Source organism: Schistocerca cancellata, chromosome 1 (assembly GCF_023864275.1).
Source record: "Schistocerca cancellata isolate TAMUIC-IGC-003103 chromosome 1, iqSchCanc2.1, whole genome shotgun sequence".
Classification (NCBI taxonomy): domain Eukaryota; kingdom Metazoa; phylum Arthropoda; class Insecta; order Orthoptera; family Acrididae; genus Schistocerca; species Schistocerca cancellata.
Genome location: NC_064626.1, coordinates 389129164 through 389148710, shown reverse-complemented (window position 1 = coordinate 389148710; position 19547 = coordinate 389129164). Strand labels below are relative to the sequence as shown.

General features: G+C 40.3%; 1 protein-coding gene across 2 annotated transcripts in view; it reads right to left on the bottom strand.

The window, feature by feature from the left end:
• The window catches only part of LOC126175442 (serine/threonine-protein phosphatase 2A 56 kDa regulatory subunit epsilon isoform), a 279631-nt gene that overhangs the window by 127648 nt on the left and 132436 nt on the right, over window positions 1-19547 (bottom strand). For both annotated transcript variants that reach the window (XM_049922253.1, XM_049922247.1), the window contains exon 2: window positions 2956-3152. In XM_049922253.1, coding sequence (XP_049778210.1) covers window positions 2956-3152 — 197 coding nt within the window. The remainder of the gene's footprint in view (window positions 1-2955; window positions 3153-19547) is intronic.

Genomic DNA, 19547 nt, shown 5'->3' with positions numbered 1-19547 from the left:
CGAAGAATTCAAACAAGGACAAGAAAATTCTCCAGCTATTGCCAGTTCACATGGGCTAGCAGACATACCAGTGAACCAAAAAGCCATAGGAACAAAAGTATGCGAAGCAGTTGATTTCACTTATGATGATAACAAAACTTTAAATAGTTTAAAGAAAACTGACCAGATCAAATTATTACTAAATTACACGATAATCACATCATCAAAACACTGGAATATCAAGAAAGAAACAAAAAGGAAGAATACTGTTACAATACAGTAAAGCACAAGGCCAAAAGATAGCTAGACAGTATCTTTCATGTGCCGAAACATTTCAAGCATCATCAGGGATGTCCAAGGACTCAAATCTGGCCATTAAATACCATTTAACAGGGAAATTACTGGCTGAAAACTGAGGGGGAAACATGAGCACCACTATAAAAGAATGAAATGAACACACACAGATGTAGAAAGAGCCACTATTTATGGAAAAATTCCACAAGGGCATATTTAGCATCCAGACTGAATATGATCAAAATGTGGAAACATTTCTATAGAAAAAGGGAAGCATCAGGCCTTCCTACTTGCTCTTTATTAAATTACAAATATATTTTCTACCATTGCAGTAACTTTTAATTTAAAATTCCCAACACACATGCATGCTCAACATGCAAGGTTGGTCGACTGAAGTAAAAGGAAGGAACATGAGCTGAGAAAAAGAATCAACAATAAACCACAGCTTACATAAATTTCACACAAAAAGTTACATGCAACAACAAAGGATGAAAATCCAAATATTGTTCAAGTATGTTTTGATATACAACAACATCGGCCAATACCAAAGCCTTCCTTCGATGAAGTATTTTATTCAAGAAGGATTTGGCTACACAATTTGTGCATTATGATCCATTCCCGAGCATGCACAATGGTGAAGGATTGCTTTTTATATTTTGTTTAAAACAGAAGGCCCAAAAGGATGCTAACAAGCAGCCTAAGCTTTACTGGATTTTCTCAGAAACCTTGAGGCATCCTAGCCAAAAAAAAAGGCTCAAATGAAATTCATTATTTTCTGACTCCTGTATCAGTGAAAATAAAAATATAGTAATGATGTGCACACTAATGGCCTCCAAGGAAGAAATCAGCAAATTTAATAAGCTGAAGGAGTGTCTGGTACAGGAGAAAAGTCTAGTGCAACAGAAGCTCTACATTCTAAGATGCCATTCAAAATAAGTGCTCTGCCAGCAATGGCTAATGAAAGGCTGAACAAGTTATTGTTGTCAGCATTGGACACTTATAATGGAATTCCTGTAGAGCTTTATGTATAGAATTTCCAGAAAAATGCAGCCAGGAAGTGAGGAAACTAATCACTTTGGAAGAGAACAACATGGTTAATAAGGAAATGAAAACTGATGTCTTTAAACTTAATAGGAATTTTAATGTGCCAGAAGGAGCAGAAGAGCTTATGATGACATTGCTGATAAGGATGAAAAGATTTCCAGTTTAGTATTGCTGTAGCCAGTGCTTTTTGTGTTGTACTTCAGTAACATTTGTTGCTGCTTTGTATTTTTTCTTGTCAAACATTTATGGGAAGGCATGATACGAAAGAGTTATACTGTAGTACATGATAGTATTTCTATGCAAAATTAACAATGAAGTAGCTTTATCTGTAATTAATGTCAAAGATAATAATACACAAAAAATGAAATTATACATCAACAACTACAAATCAGAAGTACGCAAGTAATGAAAGATGCCACCCAAAATACACCTGAGACAAACTGAGGTGAAATCTTACAGCACTTTCAAGTTCCATCTGTGCATCTATCGACTTCTGATGGAAGCTTGGGAACTTTGTACCTCTAATCTGACAAACAATTAAAATTTAGGAAAAGTGAAGCACAAAATTGAAACTATGCCTAAAAAAAAGCAGTGTCTTGTTTAAGTAGTTAGTATTTCAATGTGACATTTAAAAAAAAAAAAAAAAGCATTTTGCATTTCTTCAAAAAATTACCTTTTTTCCATTTATCAACTTTTCAAAAAATGCTCAACTGTGGTCACTAATGAAACTGTTGTGATCTATTACCACACACACACCATTTCTCTGTCTATTACAAAAATATTTTATGCAAAAGAATGTCTGAAGCTAAGAGTAAAAGTGAGCATAGAAGTGATAAGGCTAGTACAATACCACAATGCAAACTAAGTAATGCACCTTAATGGTAAATAGGATGAACCAATTCAGAACTGAACTTAATAGCTACTGCTGTTGCAGACATATTAGGCGTATGGGTAATGATGGACAGATGTTGCCTCGTTACATACGTAACATCACAGTGTTATTTTAATCCAAATACAGATTTATTTATACAAAGTAAATGACCTAAGTGCACAATTTTGCAACTTCAATGCTGACATTTGTCAGCCAAACATATTTCCTGATTTGATTATTTCTTTGTACTGTCAGTACCTACATTTTCAAACCACATTGAACTATTATTGATTACATATATTTTTTTCTCTGCAACTAACTGAAAATATGTAGAATGAAGCAGAACGAAAGTTTTACCAGGAAATGGAAGAATTAGAAGTGTTAAAAGTTCAATAAATCTTTTTTTTCCCCTTAGCTTTTGTACTTTCCCCTGATAGCTGATGAAACAGTAGCTCTGAAATAAACAACATACTAATGCGGAAATATACATGTACAAAAGCAATGAGAGGTTCCACCCAATGTACACCTGAGACGTAAACAGATGTGAAATTTAACAATGATGACAAGTATGACGGCGATTTGTGTCAATATCAAGAAGTTCACAACTGAACGACATTTAAGATCTCTGAAATAAAAATGTAACAGGTAGCAGGGCTACATAAAAATCAAGAAGAACAAACAAATGTGAAAAACATATTTGTAGCTCTTTAACTGCATTCATAACTCGAAATTAAGTTGCAATTTTTTTTATTCTACACTATTCATACCATCTTTATAATCTCTGGGTATACTGGTTCTGTGAGGACACCCCGACCTGCAGTGATATAGTCAACAAGTTCATTGAGGGTTGCTCGCTTGATCTCTTTTCCTTTCAGGTCGGCCACAGGATCCATAAAGTCAAATGCCACACAACACTGGCGTAATTTGCGAATAAAGAGTTCCTCTTGTTCTGATGAAGGGACATCTGCAAAAGAAAGAATGGCATACATTAACAAGGTTCATTATTATTATTATTATTATTATTATTATTATTATTATTATTAGTCAATATGTTCGTAAGTACAATTAAAACTGCAACAATAAAGGGATGTAACAATAGGTAAACAAACCCAACTATTATTTTTTTCCTGATCTGCATTTAATTTTACATACGGGAAAAGGGGGGGGGCAATTTCATGTAATGTACTTGCAAACTGGCCATCATGAAAATAATGTATGGAAGCGAGTTTTATGACTGTAATGATATTCCCGTGTTGTATCTTGGGTAATGCTCAGATTTTTAAGGGCAGCACTATTCCTACAGTTAATGAGGTGAACTACAAGGGTGAATTCAAAAATCAAGGTACACTAGCTCACCGCGGGAGCACCCTGCTTATCGTGACCGTGGCCAATGTGCAGCACATGACAGTTCTGCTGACACGTCCAATACTACAGGTGGTGCGGTATCCCATCATGTTGTGTGTGCAGAGTGGGCTAGGCTCAATGGAGTGCCAACTGGATGTTCATCTCAAAACGGAGGGGTGTGGGGGGGGGGGGGGGGCAGCGCACGTGCGCGTAACAATTACATTTCTATAAGCTAAATGGCTAAATTGTATGGACATTAATTATAAACCACTGCAGTATATGGTGAGCGAGCGATACCTCTCCCACGCATTGCGAAATGATTTTAAGCAATTTGATGTCAGATGCACAGATCTCTCAGACAAAATATCGCAAAGACCAGTCCACAACCAGCAACAGTGCAAATGTTGACCTCGTATGTGTGATAATTAGAAAGGATCAGTGCATATCACTGCAGGAAATTTCCAGCATGCTGAACATTTTGTATGGCAGTGTGTTCTCCACTTTTCACCAGTGCCTTCGGTGTCTTAAAATGTGTACCAGGTGGGACAAATAGCTGCTCACCAAAATTCCAAAGGATATCACATCTAATTGCCACTGGCATTTTTGGAACAGCATTCTGTGCAGGACAACGAGTTTCAGTGGTAAAGCATCACAGGGGATGAAATGTGGGCCCACCCTAACACCACAATAAAAGACAAGGTCCAACCTTCAGCACGAAAAGCGATTGCGACCATGTTCTTTGACATGGAATTTATGCTGAAAGGCATGTCAATTAACTCTGCTTTGCATTGTCGAACAAGGCACTAGTTGCATGGGCAATTAAAGAAAAGCATTGGGGAAAACTTTGTGCCAGTGTAATTTTGTTGCACGATGAAGCAACACTGCACTCGGCCAACCGAAAGTCAGCACTACTGCAGTGATTCAAGTGGGATATATGGCAACATCATCCACACTGTCCAGATCTAGCATCATGCTACTATCATATTTTCAGCAATATGAAAGAGGATCTCAGCGGACAATGATTCCGAAACTATGAGGAGGTGAAAGCAGCTGTATCCAGATGATTACATAGTGCTGGAGGTGATTTCTACACATCCGGTATCGAAGTTGGTTACCCACTCCGAGAAATATTTAGTCTCTTGAGGACTACGTGGAAAAGTGAATTTACATTGTATGTTGCCACATCTGTGTTGTCTAGGCATAAGTGGTTTAATAAATGGAAGTTACTTTTTGATTCGGTGTGGCTTTGGGTAATGCACGAGAAGTAAATAAGCTCCTGGATAAATACATTGCTCTCCTGAAACTAGCCTTTTATTGGACTAACTTCAGCTCTTCATCCTAATCTGAACCACTATACACTGCAAAAACTCTTAAAACAAAATTGCAGTTTGCCTCTTTTGTTAGACTTGCATCCTCTGAATAACCAGTAATGAAAGCAGTCTGCCATTGGTCACTGCTTACTGATGAGTTTATGTGCTCAAAATTCAGTATGTCTCTCTCCAGTGAATAGTGTGACATCTTTTTGTCGTGTGACTTCTTTTTGTCCAGTGATGACACCAGTTCCATTTATGACAACAGCAACAAGGTAGCTTTAAACACTTAACCCTGTGAAACCAATTTTCCTCTACATGTTGTTAACGTCCATACCAACCGTGATTCTGAAATGCCAATGCAATAAGACACGTTTAATAAAAGTTGTAATGTTGCCTCGGAAGTCCCACCCATGTAGGACAGCTAAGATTAGGTGTCGTTACATGTGTAAGTCGAGAAAAACAGCTACAAAGTGTCTAATGACGAAGGCATCCCTAACAGTAGACTTCAGTCATAGAAGGTAATTGGTTGTGGATCTGGGACTCCAAAATCCGCAATGGAAAGGTAAAAGCAAATTTCTTTTTTCAGAAATCAACGAAGTGTGTGATTGACCGCCTGGTCTAGGAGTTTTCATAGCATAGCCATAAAAATGATCGATATGTAGTTGTGTTATTCAATATTGGTACAATGATACTGTCTGTCCATTGGGTGGGAAAAACTGTCTCTTGCCAAACATCATTAAGGTACATGGCCAGGCCAGACCGAATAATGTGACTACCAGCGTCCAATAACCACTACAATACGGCAGATGGCAGCACCAGTAGCGCAGGGTACATAAAGCGTGTCCGGCGGGGTGGGAGGGAAGACGCGGGAACCAGCGCAGTCGTTCTCGTAATGCGGAAACACTGTAATTTGTCTGACATCCAAACGGGTATGATCACTGGCTTCCGGGCCAAGGTGGAATCGTTTCCGAAATGGCGCAGCTTGAAAACTGTTCGCATGTCATCGTGGTTAAAGTATATCGTGCACTGCAAAGTAGCGCTATCCAAAACCGGCGCCGAGGCAACTGTGATGCACAACGAACCGTAGATGACAGGGGTGAACGACAGTTGCAGAGATATGTATGGGTAAACAGACGTGCAACTGTTGAGCGTCAGGTGAAGTTGCTGTGTATAGACCTATTCAGCGCGCGCATTGTTTACGCCCCGTGTTGATTACTGCTTATCGGCAAAGAAGCTTGGAAAATCTGCATGCAAATACCGCAATTAGATGTCCACTGAGTGGCGACAGGTGGCCTTTTCATATGGACCACACTTAATGCTACATCGGACAGATGGCCGTTGGCATGTAAGGCGTGTGACGCCTCAAAGCAAACACCACGCAACAATAGTCGACATGTCCACCCCTACATGCAGGCCAGTGCAAATTGTCACACAGCAGACAATGTACTTGCGTAGTTCTAAGAGCACTAGGATGAGTTTAGCGCACTCCCCAGCGAACAACCCCCCTGGATTAAAACCCAATCGAGAATATGTGGGACCACATCGATCGGGTTGCACGCGCCATGGATTCTTGACTGAGAAACACAGCGCAAAAGGCCACGGCACTGGAATCGGCATGGTTCCACATCCCTTTCGGTACATTCCAGAACCTCATTGACTTTCTTCCTGCACGTGTCACAGAGGTCTGCGATGCAAAAGGTGATTATTCAGACTATTGGACAGGTGGTCACATTAATGTGTCTAGACAAAGATTTTTTTTTCTGTAGTCACTAAGCTAGTGAAGCATTTGATTGTGTGTGGTATCTGGGCCTTTGCATTGTACTAGTAGACTGCTGAATTCAAAGTTTGTAAAAGGGGCTTTATAGGTCTCTCTACGTCAAAGTTAAAAGAAAGAATGTGAAACTCCTGTAATTCAAGCTAGGAAAGAATATCCGTTGAACGTCACAGATTTGCCCACGCCTCGGCATCTGTTGTAGACCCATTCAGTGAAGAACTCTACTTTTCCCGCCACTGCTGCTTCCACTGGTTACTTAAATAATGTGCTTTTGCTCGTAGTCATTTTGATAAAGTTAGATTATCAACGGAGGGATGTTTTCTTTGTTAATGAAAAGTTCATCATGTGTTTGTGACAGATTCAACTATTTCTTAAAACCACCGTGGTAGAGACTTGCATCGGGATGGTGCGGAAGAAAGTATAAATAATCAGATTCGTTGCTTCTTGCATAATCTCATCAATGTGTTTTTCTTGGTATATTGTGACTCAGGTTTCAAAGGAGTAAACTTCCCAACTAGGTAGGTCTCGACTGTGGTGTCGATAACATTATCGGCAACGGTTACTGCGCCACAATCACATGCTACTTTGTTATAGATGCAAGAATTCGACTGCAGAGCAGTAAGTCAATTGCAGAAAAGGTGCTTTAGATGGCGTTAAAGTGGGTTGGAGCCCTTATATTTATTACACAAAGGTTAAAACCCAAAAGGTGTAGCTCGACTAGTTGCTCTCTACTGCTTGCATTCTTTTTACGGAACTCACCCGGCAGGATAACTGGGAGGGTTAAATGATGTAATAGTTCTTCCGGTTCTTGATAAGATACGTCTCTACCTGCCGTGAGGTAAAGTTGCAAATTGTTAGCGAGATAGACAGTTGGATTCTAGTATTCATACCCTCAAGTAGTTTTTCAGCAGTCGTTTCTGCTAAGAACTGAAAGTCGTACTAATATGCAAACACCTCATGATGCCTTCTTCATATAGTTATTCCGATTGTTACTAAAGGCGTGAAAGTTTCAAGTGATCTTCCAATCATAGCATTTCCTGCTGTGCACCACATTACGGTAGGGACGAAGTGCATCAACTGTCTGACTTCAACTCGGTGGCTACCCGAGCCTCTGCCTACGCAGCAGGATGTGATGGTGTCACAACTTTGAACATGGTTGACGTTTGCAGCAACCGTATACACAAATTTGAAAAATGTGTAAAAATCTGCCAACCGGTTCCATAGGTTTTCTATATACCTTGACCAGGTTTCGTCACCTCTAAGGGTGACTTCATCAGACTTCTGATAGAAAACCTATGCAACCGGTTGGCAGATATATATATATATATAAAACCAACATGAGAGGGCTTCAGTCCAGATCTCAAGCAAGCTATCCGGATTTAGCTTTACCATAGTTTAAAATGCTGGGCTGGTTCCTTTCAAAAGAACACCAGTTCCTTATCCATTCCTCCCTCGTCTGAGCTTGTGCTCTCTCTCGTAAGATCTCATTATCGGAGGAACCGTACTCCTTGTCCGTCCTTCAAGTTTTCAAGTAACACAGACTCCAGTTCCACTTGGGGATGGCCGGATCAACAATACTCTTCATATATTGTGTGACGTCAGAGACTTGGACCCTTGTTTACTAGCAGTGAACTGAAGAAAAATATTTCGTCATTTTGTGGTGATGTCCCAGAATATTGTGATTTCGAAAGTTTTTCTTCATGCTTCTTAGTTTTGGGTATCCTGGTGCTGGAAATCAAACTATGGTACAAATAGCAGCTCGGCATCAATATCTTCAATTCCTGCAGAACTATAGGAAGTGAGCACACATTCGGCCACTTCCATTCCTGGAAGACTAAAATTTCTTCAGTTACTGACATACTGTACGGGAAAAATGAACTGTCATCCCAGCATGACGCACAATCTCATCAGTTGTACGATAAAAACTTCTGCCTCTCTAAACTGGTTGAGGCATCAGTTCACAGGACAAGTTGTCTTCGTTCACTCAATTTTATCATAATCTGTTCGGTGCCATCATGATTGTTGAAATCCCAGGCACATTATTTTTTATATATTGACCGATTTGAAACATAGAAGTTCGTTTTCGTTCCTCACTGTCAACTACAAAGCAAAATTACGAAATACGAGGTCTGCAACACTTTTGCATTTACACCATTGACTCTTTCCATCATTCTCCTTAGAGCCACATCTTTGCTTTGTTGGCTGTTCGTGTCGTTTGTAATCGGATTGTGGTCACACTAGTTAAATGTAATTGTGTCACTGCTTTTATCAACTTTTGGTTCAACTAACGATGTATGGTGCTATAGAATACTTGGGCATCGATGTCGCCCACACTCTGAGTTACGGAAAACTTCCGAGTACGGTACATAACACTAATAGATCAATTAAATACATTTGTAAATCTAAGTATGTATAAAACAATGGTATACTCGAGTTTTAACTATATTCGATAATATTAACACGTAATAGTAAACGGCTGTATTTTTTCAAGCGAACTGATAAGAATTAAATTACATAAATTATTGTTGTCAGCAGGTTTAATTCACTACATCGCAAATGGGTTGCCTAATCACCCGTTCAAGATTACTTTCGGATGAGGTGTTTATAGTACCCTATTAGAGGTTTGTTACTAAATGCAGTAAGAAAATATATGGCGGCATACAAAAACATTCGTTCCAAAAAGTAAATGAGATCTGACGAATAAGCCAAAGGTAGACACTTCACGTGGCGAACAGCGGTGGAGTTCCCCGAAAACTCGTCTATGAAACTGAGTAGGAAAATTTACCAGTGGACTCATAAGCATACTGTTTGCTGTGCTGTCAACATCTTACACAAGTCATCGAGTTATGGTATGGGAATGAATGAGTGGTATCAATGATACCTGGTTGCTACAAACGTAGTACTTCGTTTAGATTAGATTTACTTTCATTCCAACTGATCCGTAGTGAGGAGGTCCTCCAGGATGTGGAACATGTCAGAAAAACAACAATACATGACAAATATTTACAACTAAAACAAACAAGCTATGACGTGAATGACATTATAAACAGTCATTGACGATGGAAAATGCTTCGTATTTATGAAAAAGGTTTATTAATTGCGATAGCCGTACGAAAACCGTGACGAGATAAATAGGCTGAATCGATTAGTGAGGTGTTTGATTAAATACGGGTGTTAAAAAGATTTGCTAAAATCCAAATTGCAGACCAAAAATTGCCGGTTGTAAGCTTCAGTTTGTATCCAATAGTCACTCAACGACACGTTCCCGTATGCCACAGTGTCATTGGCGAACAGCTGTAGATTGCTGCTCACCTTGCCCTTCAGATAATTTATGTATATAGATACTAACACTTCTCTGGGGTACTCCTAACGATATCCTTGTCTCTGATGAACACACTATGTCCAATATAACTACTATTACTTCAAGTCAACGTATCTGAGAAACTGATCCGCATGCTCGGATCTTCGTTAATAGTTTGCAGTGGGGCACCGTGTAAACATGATAAAACAAATATAAAGTAAAAATAGTTATTGCTTCTGACGATACAAAGTAATGAGACATGGGGAAGGCAAAACTGAAGAAAGAAAAGATCTGAATAATTTGCACCCATTAACTGGAAACGGGACCAAAAATGAAAATTTCTCACAGTGCTCTGTTACTTAATCTGGGTCTGTACTCGCGAATGCATTCACTGGGATAGGCGACGTGTTGGTTTCTTTGAGTGAGCACTTAGGATATTGATTGCAGGCGCAGGCAGGGCGTGCGGGGTGGACCCAAAGACCTGGCCTGCTAGCCGTTTGTCCCCGCCCTCCCACAACGGCAGCACTACCTAGCGGCGCCGACCCCAAGCTCGCCAGACGCCGTCACGTGCAGCAAGGCCACGGCCGCACCCGTCATGCGCACACGCCTTCCAAACCGCGTCCTTTATAGTTCACTCTTGAGTAACCCAATTTTCAGTCACCACCCCGCGACCTGTTACGCTTTACAGCGATCATCACTCGTTCCCTTTTGACACATACGAATCAAACTGAACTGGTTTCAAGGAAAATAGAATGGCTAACGCTGAGTTAATTGAACTAAGGGGTGCAGTCGGTCCGATGGAATTCTCATTAGATCAATGTTTAAAGGATGTGATGCCGCTGAAAGTGAAAGCAATTTTAGGACGCTTTAATCATTAGCGCACATCATCATTCTCAAAATTTTGTGGCGCGTTATCTGAAACTGGTTAACGAACGATTAGACGACTATACTACGTAAAAACTTAATTGTCTGGGAAGGGGACTGGTTTCTTAAATTCCATACGCCGATGACCATCGAAAACAATCCAATGACCACGTCTTCATCATTCCTTGCCGCTATACTTCCAACCATATAACGAGAAAAACATAGCACATGCAATGCCCTCCAGTTAAGAAGAGCATAATACATTTAGAAAGGAATTGCAAAGTAGCTTATAAGTGAGATGAATTAGTTTCAACTTATATGGCATAGCCGTGATGAGTCAGGTCGTCTCGAACGCTTGCTGCTGTGATCTCTTCCAGGCGTTCACAGGTTACCCTATCCCAGGAATTGTCTAGAGCGCCACTTTCGCCTACGTTGAAAACCTATATTACGCGACGAGCTAACGACTGGACAACAGCACAAACCGCATCGGGGTGACCAATGCCCATTAGACAATTAGCATGCCGGGTATATTACCGTGATGCCGCAAAACTACAATTGAGCCGCTTCTTCAAGTATATTACAGGAACAACCTATGACATAAGATAGTAAAACTGACGAGTGTGGTGTACACGTAGGCCCAACCAACCACATTTGCAGAACACGTACTCTTAGCAGTGAGTTGAAGTCATAAAGAGCCTTCCAACGAAGTGGAAACGTCATGTGGCAGTATGCCTTATTGACCTCAAAAGGGTTTTGGAGTGGGGAGGGGGGGGGGGGGAGAGGTGGAGGTACCGAGCAGAATGCTAGGTATCCGAGTATGCGTTTATCATAGCGTGACCTTTCTGCTCAGAGAGCGCGTACAGTGATGCGTGGGAGGAATCTGTTAGGCTACTGCCTCCTACTAACTGTGTTGTCCACGGATGTTTGGTTCACATTCTTCCACAGATACAAACAATTTAGAAATTGCAATCTCTACATTTTCAATTTGCTTCTTCAGCCCATAACTGCAACCTCGAGAGATGGAATTTACTTTTTTCTATTGTTAACAAACAGAAACCATTTATGATTTCAGATTAAAGGTATAAAAGTGCATTTTCGTGTTAATACGGGGCAGTGATTATACAGTTCATAACTTTATAAATGGACATTAGCTTTGATGATCATGTTCCTACAGACCTCTACAATCCGTAAATTTCTGGTAGGAGTAATTCAAAATCGTTGGCTTTTTTTTTTCTATATTTCACTGCAAGTACATCATCTTCACCCCCCCCCCCCCCCCCCCCAATGAACCTTGGACCTTGCTGTTGGTGGGGAGGCTTGTGTGCCTCAGCGATACAGATAGCCGTACCGTAGGTACAACCATAACGAAGGGGTATCTGCTGAGAGGCCAGACAAACGTGTGGTTCCTGAAGAGGGGCAGCAGCCTTTTCAGTAGTTGCAAGGGCAACAGTCTGGATGATTGACTGATCTGGCCTTGTAACAATAACCAAAACGGCCTTGCTGTGCTGGTACTGCGAACGGCTGAAAGCAAGGGGAAACCACGGCCGTAACTTTTCCCGAGGGCATGCAGCTTTACTGTATGATTAAATGATGATGGCGTCCTCTTGGGTAAAATATTCCGGAGGTAAAATAGTCCCCCATTCGGATCTCCGGGCGGGGACTACTCAAGAGGATGTCGTTATCAGGAGAAAGAAAACTGGCGTTCTACGGATCGGAGCGTGGAATGTCAGATCCCTTAATTGGGCAGGTCGGTTAGAAAATTTAAAAAGGGAAATGGATAGGTTAAAGTTAGATATAGTGGGAATTAGTGAAGTTCGGTGGCAGGGGGAACAAGACTTCTGGTCAGGTGGCTACAGGGTTATAAACACAAAGTCAAATAGGGGTAATGCAGGAGTAGGTTTAATAATGAATAGGAAAATAGGAATGCGGGTAAGCTACTACAAACAGCATAGTGAACGCATTATTGTGGCCAAGATAGATACGAAGCCCACACCTACTACAGTAGTACAAGTTTATATGCCAACTAGCTCTGCAGATGACGAAGAAATTGAAGAAATGTATGATGAAATAAAAGAAATTATTCAGATAGTGAAGGGATACGAAAATTTAATAGTCATGGGTGACTGGAATTCGAGTGTAGGAAAAGGGAGAGAAGGAAACGTAGTAGGTGAATATGGATTGGGGCTAAGAAATGAAAGAGGAAGCCGCCTGGTAGAATTTTGCACAGAGCACAACTTAATCATAGCTAATACTTGGTTTAAGAATCATGATAGAAGGTTGTATACATGGAAGAACCCTGGAGATACTAAAAGGTACCAGATAGATTATATAATGGTAAGACAGATTTAGGAACCAGGTTTTAAATTGTAAGACATTTCCAGGGGCAGATGTGGACTCTGACCACAATCTATTGGTTATGACCTGTAGATTAAAACTGAAGAAACTGCAAAAAGGTGGGAATTTATGGAGATGGGACCTGGATAAACTGACTAAACCAGAGGTTGTACAGAGTTTCAGGGAGAGCATAAGGGAACAATTGACAGGAATGGAGGAAAGAAATACAGTAGAAGAAGAATGGGTAGCTTTGAGGGATGAAGTAGTGAAGGCAGCAGAGGATCAAGTAGGTAAAAAGACGAGGGCTAGCAGAAATCCTTGGGTAACAGAAGAAATATTGAATTTAATTGATGAAAGGAGAAAATATAAAAATGCAGTAAATGAAGCAGGCAAAAAGGAATACAAACGTCTCAAAAATGAGAAGTGCAAAATGGCTAAGCAGGGATGGCTAGAGGACACATGTAAGGATGTAGAGGCTTATCTCACTAGGGGTGAGATAGATACTGCCTACAGGAAAATTAAAGAGACCTTTGGAGATAAGAGAACCACTTGTACGAACATCAAGAGCTCAGATGGAAACCCAGTTCGAAGCAAAGAAGGGAAAGCAGAAAGGTGGAAGGAGTATATAGAGGGTCTATACAAGGGCGATGTACTTGAGGACAATATTATGGAAATGGAAGAGGATGTAGATGAAGATGAAATGGGAGATACGATACTGCGTGAAGAGTTTGCCAGAGCACTGAAAGACCTGAGTCGAAACAAGGCCCCCGGAATAGACAACATTCCATTAGAACTACTGACGGCCTTGGGAGAGCCAGTCCTGACAAAACTCTACCATCTGGTGAGCAAGATGTATGAAACAGGCGAAATACCCCCAGGCTTCAAGAAGAATATAGTAATTCCAATCCCAAAGAAAGCAGGTGTTGACAGATGTGAAAATTACCGAACAATCAGTTTAATAAGCCACAGCTGCAAAATACTAACACGAATTCTTTACAGACGAATGGAAAAACTAGTAGAAGCCGACCTCGGGGAAGATCAGTTTGGATTCCGTAGAAATACTGGAACACGTGAGGCAATACTGACCTTACGACTTATCTTAGAAGAAAGATTAAGGTAAGGCAAACCTACGTTTCTAGCATTTGTAGACTTAGAGAAAGCTTTTGACAATGTTGACTGGAATACTCTCTTTCAAATTCTAAAGGTGGCAGGGGTAAAATACAGGGAGAGAAAGGCTATTTACAATTTGTACAGAAACCAGATGGCAGTTATAAGAGTCGAGGGACATGAAAGGGAAGCAGTGGTTGGGAAGGGAGTAAGACAGGGTTGTAGCCTCTCCCCAATGTTATTCAAATCTGTATATTGAGCAAGCAGTAAAGGAAACAAAAGAAAAATTCGGAGTAGGTATTAAAATCCATGGAGAAGAAGTAAAAACTTTGAGGTTCGCAGATGACATTGTAATTCTGTCAGAGACAGCAAAGGACTTGGAAGAGCAGTTGAACGGAATGGATAGTGTTTTGAAGGGAGGATATAAGATGAACATCAAAAAAAGCAAAACGAGGATAATGGAATGTAGTCGAATTAAGTCGGGTGATGTTGAGGGTATTAGATTAGGAAATGAGACAAAGTAGTAAAGGAGTAAAGGAGTTTTGCTATTTGGGGAGCAAAATAACTGATGATGGTCGAAGTAGAGAGGATATAAAATGTAGACTGGCAATGGCAAGAAAAGCATTTCTGAAGAGGAGAAATTAGTTAACATCGAGTATAGATTTAAGCATCAGTAAGTCTTTTCTGAAAGTATTTGTATGGAGTGTAGCATGGATATGAAACATGGACGGTAAATAGTTTGGACAAGAAGAGAATAGAAGCTTTCGAAATGTTGTGCTACAGAAGAATGCTGAAGATTAGATGGGTAGATCACATAACTAATGAGGAAGCATTGAATAGGATTGGGGAGAAGAGAAGTTTGTGGCACAACTTGACCAGAAGGAGGGATCGGTTGGTAGGACATGTTCTGAGGCATCAAGGGATCACCAATTTAGTATTGGAGGGCAGCGTGGAGGGTAAAAATCGTAGGGGGAGACCAAGAGATGAATACACTAAGCAGATTCAGAAGGATGTAGGTTGCAGTAGATACTGGGAGATGAAGCTTGCACAGGATAGAGTAGCATGGAGAGCTGCATCAAACCTGTCTCAGGACTGAAGACCACAACAACACATCATCTTCCGCTTCAATCTAGTGTCGAATGTTTAAGATTTCACATTATTTAGTTTTAACGTCTCTTTGAAAGTGCTTTGCCAACAAAGATACGAGTCATCGACAAAGTCGGAAATGCACTAGCTGTTCATCCCATCTTCACTAGATGCCACTGCATACATCCAAAACCTTTCTGATGACGAGACGTAGTAACTTGCAGGAAGACATTAAACAACAACAGCCAGTCCTTAATCGTCTCCGCTCAAAGCAAGGTTATTATGTGACACATCAGCAATAATATATCCCGGTTTAATTATGATACCTCCTCCATTAGCGTGTATAATACCTAAGGCCTGCAGCAGTTGCTCAGCTATTAACTTCTTTATTAATAATCTACAGAAGTTGTTTACATAAAATGAGAATAGTTCTCCACGCCCTCCAAAATAAAAACAGTATGTTGATAAAATGATTTTCATCCTCTCGAACTTCGAACGTAAAATTTCACCCTGTCATCGCAGTTTCGTACATTTGAGAACCTGACCATCTCTTCTATTTAGTAAGGCTTCAGTCATTTTTCTAGTTTGGTATTCGGACTTAAACTCTTAAAATATGACAAATTCATTCAACCAAGTCACAAAAAAGATATTGTGGGTTTCTCTTGCGATGCAGATGTAAATTAATTGCACAACACTTCAGTTCCCAGTAAGAAGACGCTAAATCAGATTCAACGTGGATGGGAAAGAAAATCCGTTATTTCCATTTCAAGGGAATCTTCCCGGCACTATCTAAAACCATGAAAAATCTAAATCTTAATGGCATGATCTGACTTAATCTCTCTCTCTCTCTCTCTCTCTCTCTCTCTCTCTCTCTCTCTCTCTCTCTCTCTCTCTCTAAGGAGTCCAGTGCCTTAACCACAGCGCCACCCCGCTTAGCGAATAGGAGCCGCGTATCGAAGTTTTAGCAAATAGCTATGACTTGGCGAAAATAAATTTACTGATAAGAGGACACTAAGAGCAAATAGAATTCATCTTTAAGAATAATAGTTCAGACAGTATAAGCTGTAGGCAAGGTTGGAAGCTGACGATGTGCCAGTGCAAAAGATGCTTGAAAACTTTGAGAAGAGACCTGTTGTATTTTGGGATTTTCGAAGAAAAATAGGTTTTTTTTGCTTAATTTGATTCCGCCAGATGTCGAGTTTAAGATTTTATATATTTCTGTACAGAGCACACCGAGATCACTGACTCATCGGAAGACTTACTCCAAATGGATGCAATAGACTTTCAAAACTGTGGTGAGGCACTACTGTTTGAAACAATTTGTCACCAACTTTACCTGTCAAGTTCAGCTGACTAAAAATCAGCTGGCCAAGTGCATGGTAGCAATTAAAAATAATTATTTTTAACGCTGGTGCTGCTAATTCGTGTCGTCGTTGCATCACTACATTTTGCATTTTCCATACCCTGACGAAAGTATTTTGTTCTGATGTTCTCAGATGTCTCTCATGGCTTTCTGTCGAACTATCTAGAGTCAAATTGCACTCGCTCGCCGATCCCCACTAGCCAATCGATTCACAGCTGCTCTCTCGTGCGGAGCTTAAAGCTGACGTTGGTTCATCTTACAAAAAAAGCTAAATATCTTCATTCACTGATACCTATATCACTGAATGAGAAAACGGTTGATCAAAATACGAGTGTACCTTCGAAACCAGAGAGTCAGTTGTATACTGAAGATACAAATGATGTGTGTTTGCAGTGTACACACACCACGTTACATCATACTCTCTTCTTTGTACGATCTGCGTTTATAATTACTTTATTTGGTTTCTTACACTTAATAGTTAAATTCATGGAACTTTTACCAGTTCATATGGCTTGTAATAATAACGAACGGCAAGATAGTCCGCATGCCTGAGAATGTTTTAGCCCTTTCTACAAACAGATTTAATCACTTACAGAATTTTATAAAAGTTACAGGAATTAGTGAACATCATTGTTGTTGTTGTTGTGGTCTTCAGTCCTGAGACTGGTTTGATGCAGCTCTCCATGCTACTCTATCCTGTGCAAGTTTCTTCATCTCCCAGTACCTACTGCAACCTACATCCTTCTGAATCTGCTTAGTGTAGTGTGAACATCATAGCGACCATGATAACCAAAGGCGCAAAAGTTTGTATCACAAACAACTAGCATAGAATTTTCGTTTGGTACAACTGGCACGTAGCCACTAACATACTACCTAGAAGTTCTATCTAATGTTGCCCAATACAGAGAGACAGCCCTGACGAGGAGCGGAGCGAACGTGCCCAATCCATTTAATCATGACTGACCCCTGACTTTGAACTCATATTCTGGTCACATTGCATAGCGAACATCAATGTGACCTCGCCGGAATCGTGGAAATGTCTGCTTTTATTTGGTGTATGAATATTACATTTTAGTTGAAAAGGGGGCTGCATATGCAATAATATTTAAGAGAAAGCGTGGTTTTTCCAACCATTTTTTGGCGAGTGTCAAATTTGAGGACTCAAAGTAGTCAGACCACAATGAGGAGAAAAATTTCATTTGCGCAGTTTAAAAATACAACCATACTCAACTTCTAGAAGATAATGTCGTTACTTTACAGATAGTCGTTTTTTCCTAATAATGGTGGTCATAGACTGCTGCGATTACCTAATGGTGATACATATTAACAAGACGAAAAGTGAAAATGCAAGTTCGGTTATTGCATTTCACAGCTCTATATTTTTATGCACGTAAATCTACATAAAACGCTAATATAACACATTTAATTTGTTTGCGTTTCTATGTACCGCGTGCTCGCGTGTGCATTGTTGTTGGATCTCTGAACAGTATTTTCACTTCACAGTTCATTATTCGTTTTTGCAGAGTTCACATCGCGACTTCCCCATATAGGAAACAATCTAACACCCATTCGTCGTTGTGTATTCGTGAGAAACAGCGTTCGTAACATAATTAGCTGCCTTGTGCTTGAGTGAAACCATGCTTCATTTACGGAATTGTGAAGCGACACTAGTGGTCAGTTAGTGTACTTACTTTCAGGCCGAAAAACAGGGCGCCAGCAGTTCCGTATCACAGCTAGTAAAAAGAGAACTTCTGAATGTCTCGGTAGTGAAGGTACAGTGAAGCGAATTCTGAGAGACTATAACGAAACTTCATGTTTTTTTATCACCAAAACAGAGCTCTGGTGACAGAAGTTTGTATTACGGTATTGCAGTGCCTGTGTTATTCTGATTACAATACGAAGTTCCTTATGAGTTTAAACAGGGAGTCAAAAGAACAAAAGTCCACTACTTCTATGTGGAAAAGCAGTTTCCATTGTGGAGCCGTGTTGGAAAAGTTGAAGGCCGAAGCGGAAGATTTTTCTGATACAAATGAAACAAACCTTTAGCGTGCTATTCGAAAATTAAGACTTAAAAAACCTGTGCTGTTGGAAAATAACCAAGTTGGCGCCGTACAAATCATTCCGAAATTTTGTTGACAGGAACAAAAGATGCCCTATGCATTAGAAAAGGTATCAGATTATCTCAGAGTTAAGTGTTCAAGAGTGGAATAACTGGCAAGGAGAATTCAAACACCGTCCGGTTCTGGAAAAAGGATTATAATGTGCCACGCGGGTAACGAAGATGAGTTCTCGCAAAATGCTGGCTTTTTTTTTTCCTCCAGAAAGGAGGCGCAGATTATCATTCTGAATGAATGCCAGACACTACGAAGAGTGGTTTAGGAGGGTTCTCGAAAAATTACTGAACAGTATGCGATTGTTTTTGATCAGGCTCCGTATCAAACGATGATAAATCCATTATCACGAAATCCATCTACGAAACTGAGAAAGGATTCTATTATTTAATGGATGGAAAAGCAATAACACAGAGCTTCCATCTAACGCCATATCTGGAGGAGTTTACTAAAGTTGGCCTACTGGAATACGCACGGCCACATTTAAGGGCGCAAGAACATCTTTTGGAAAGTATATTTCGATCAGCGATCAAAGAAATTAAACGTCTGTGGTTGCCTGTAGCGCATTGCGAATTGGGCGTCATGGAACTTATTTGGATATCTGTCCAGAACAAGGTAGGAAAAGAAAATACGAATTTTAAAATAAATGATACTTTACAACTGTGTCGCTCCGCTCTGAAAAGTTTTCCCCGAAGTGTCTGGAGGAATTCTGCGAGTCATGTACATAAACTTGTAAATAGTTCTGCACAAAGAGCCCTCTAT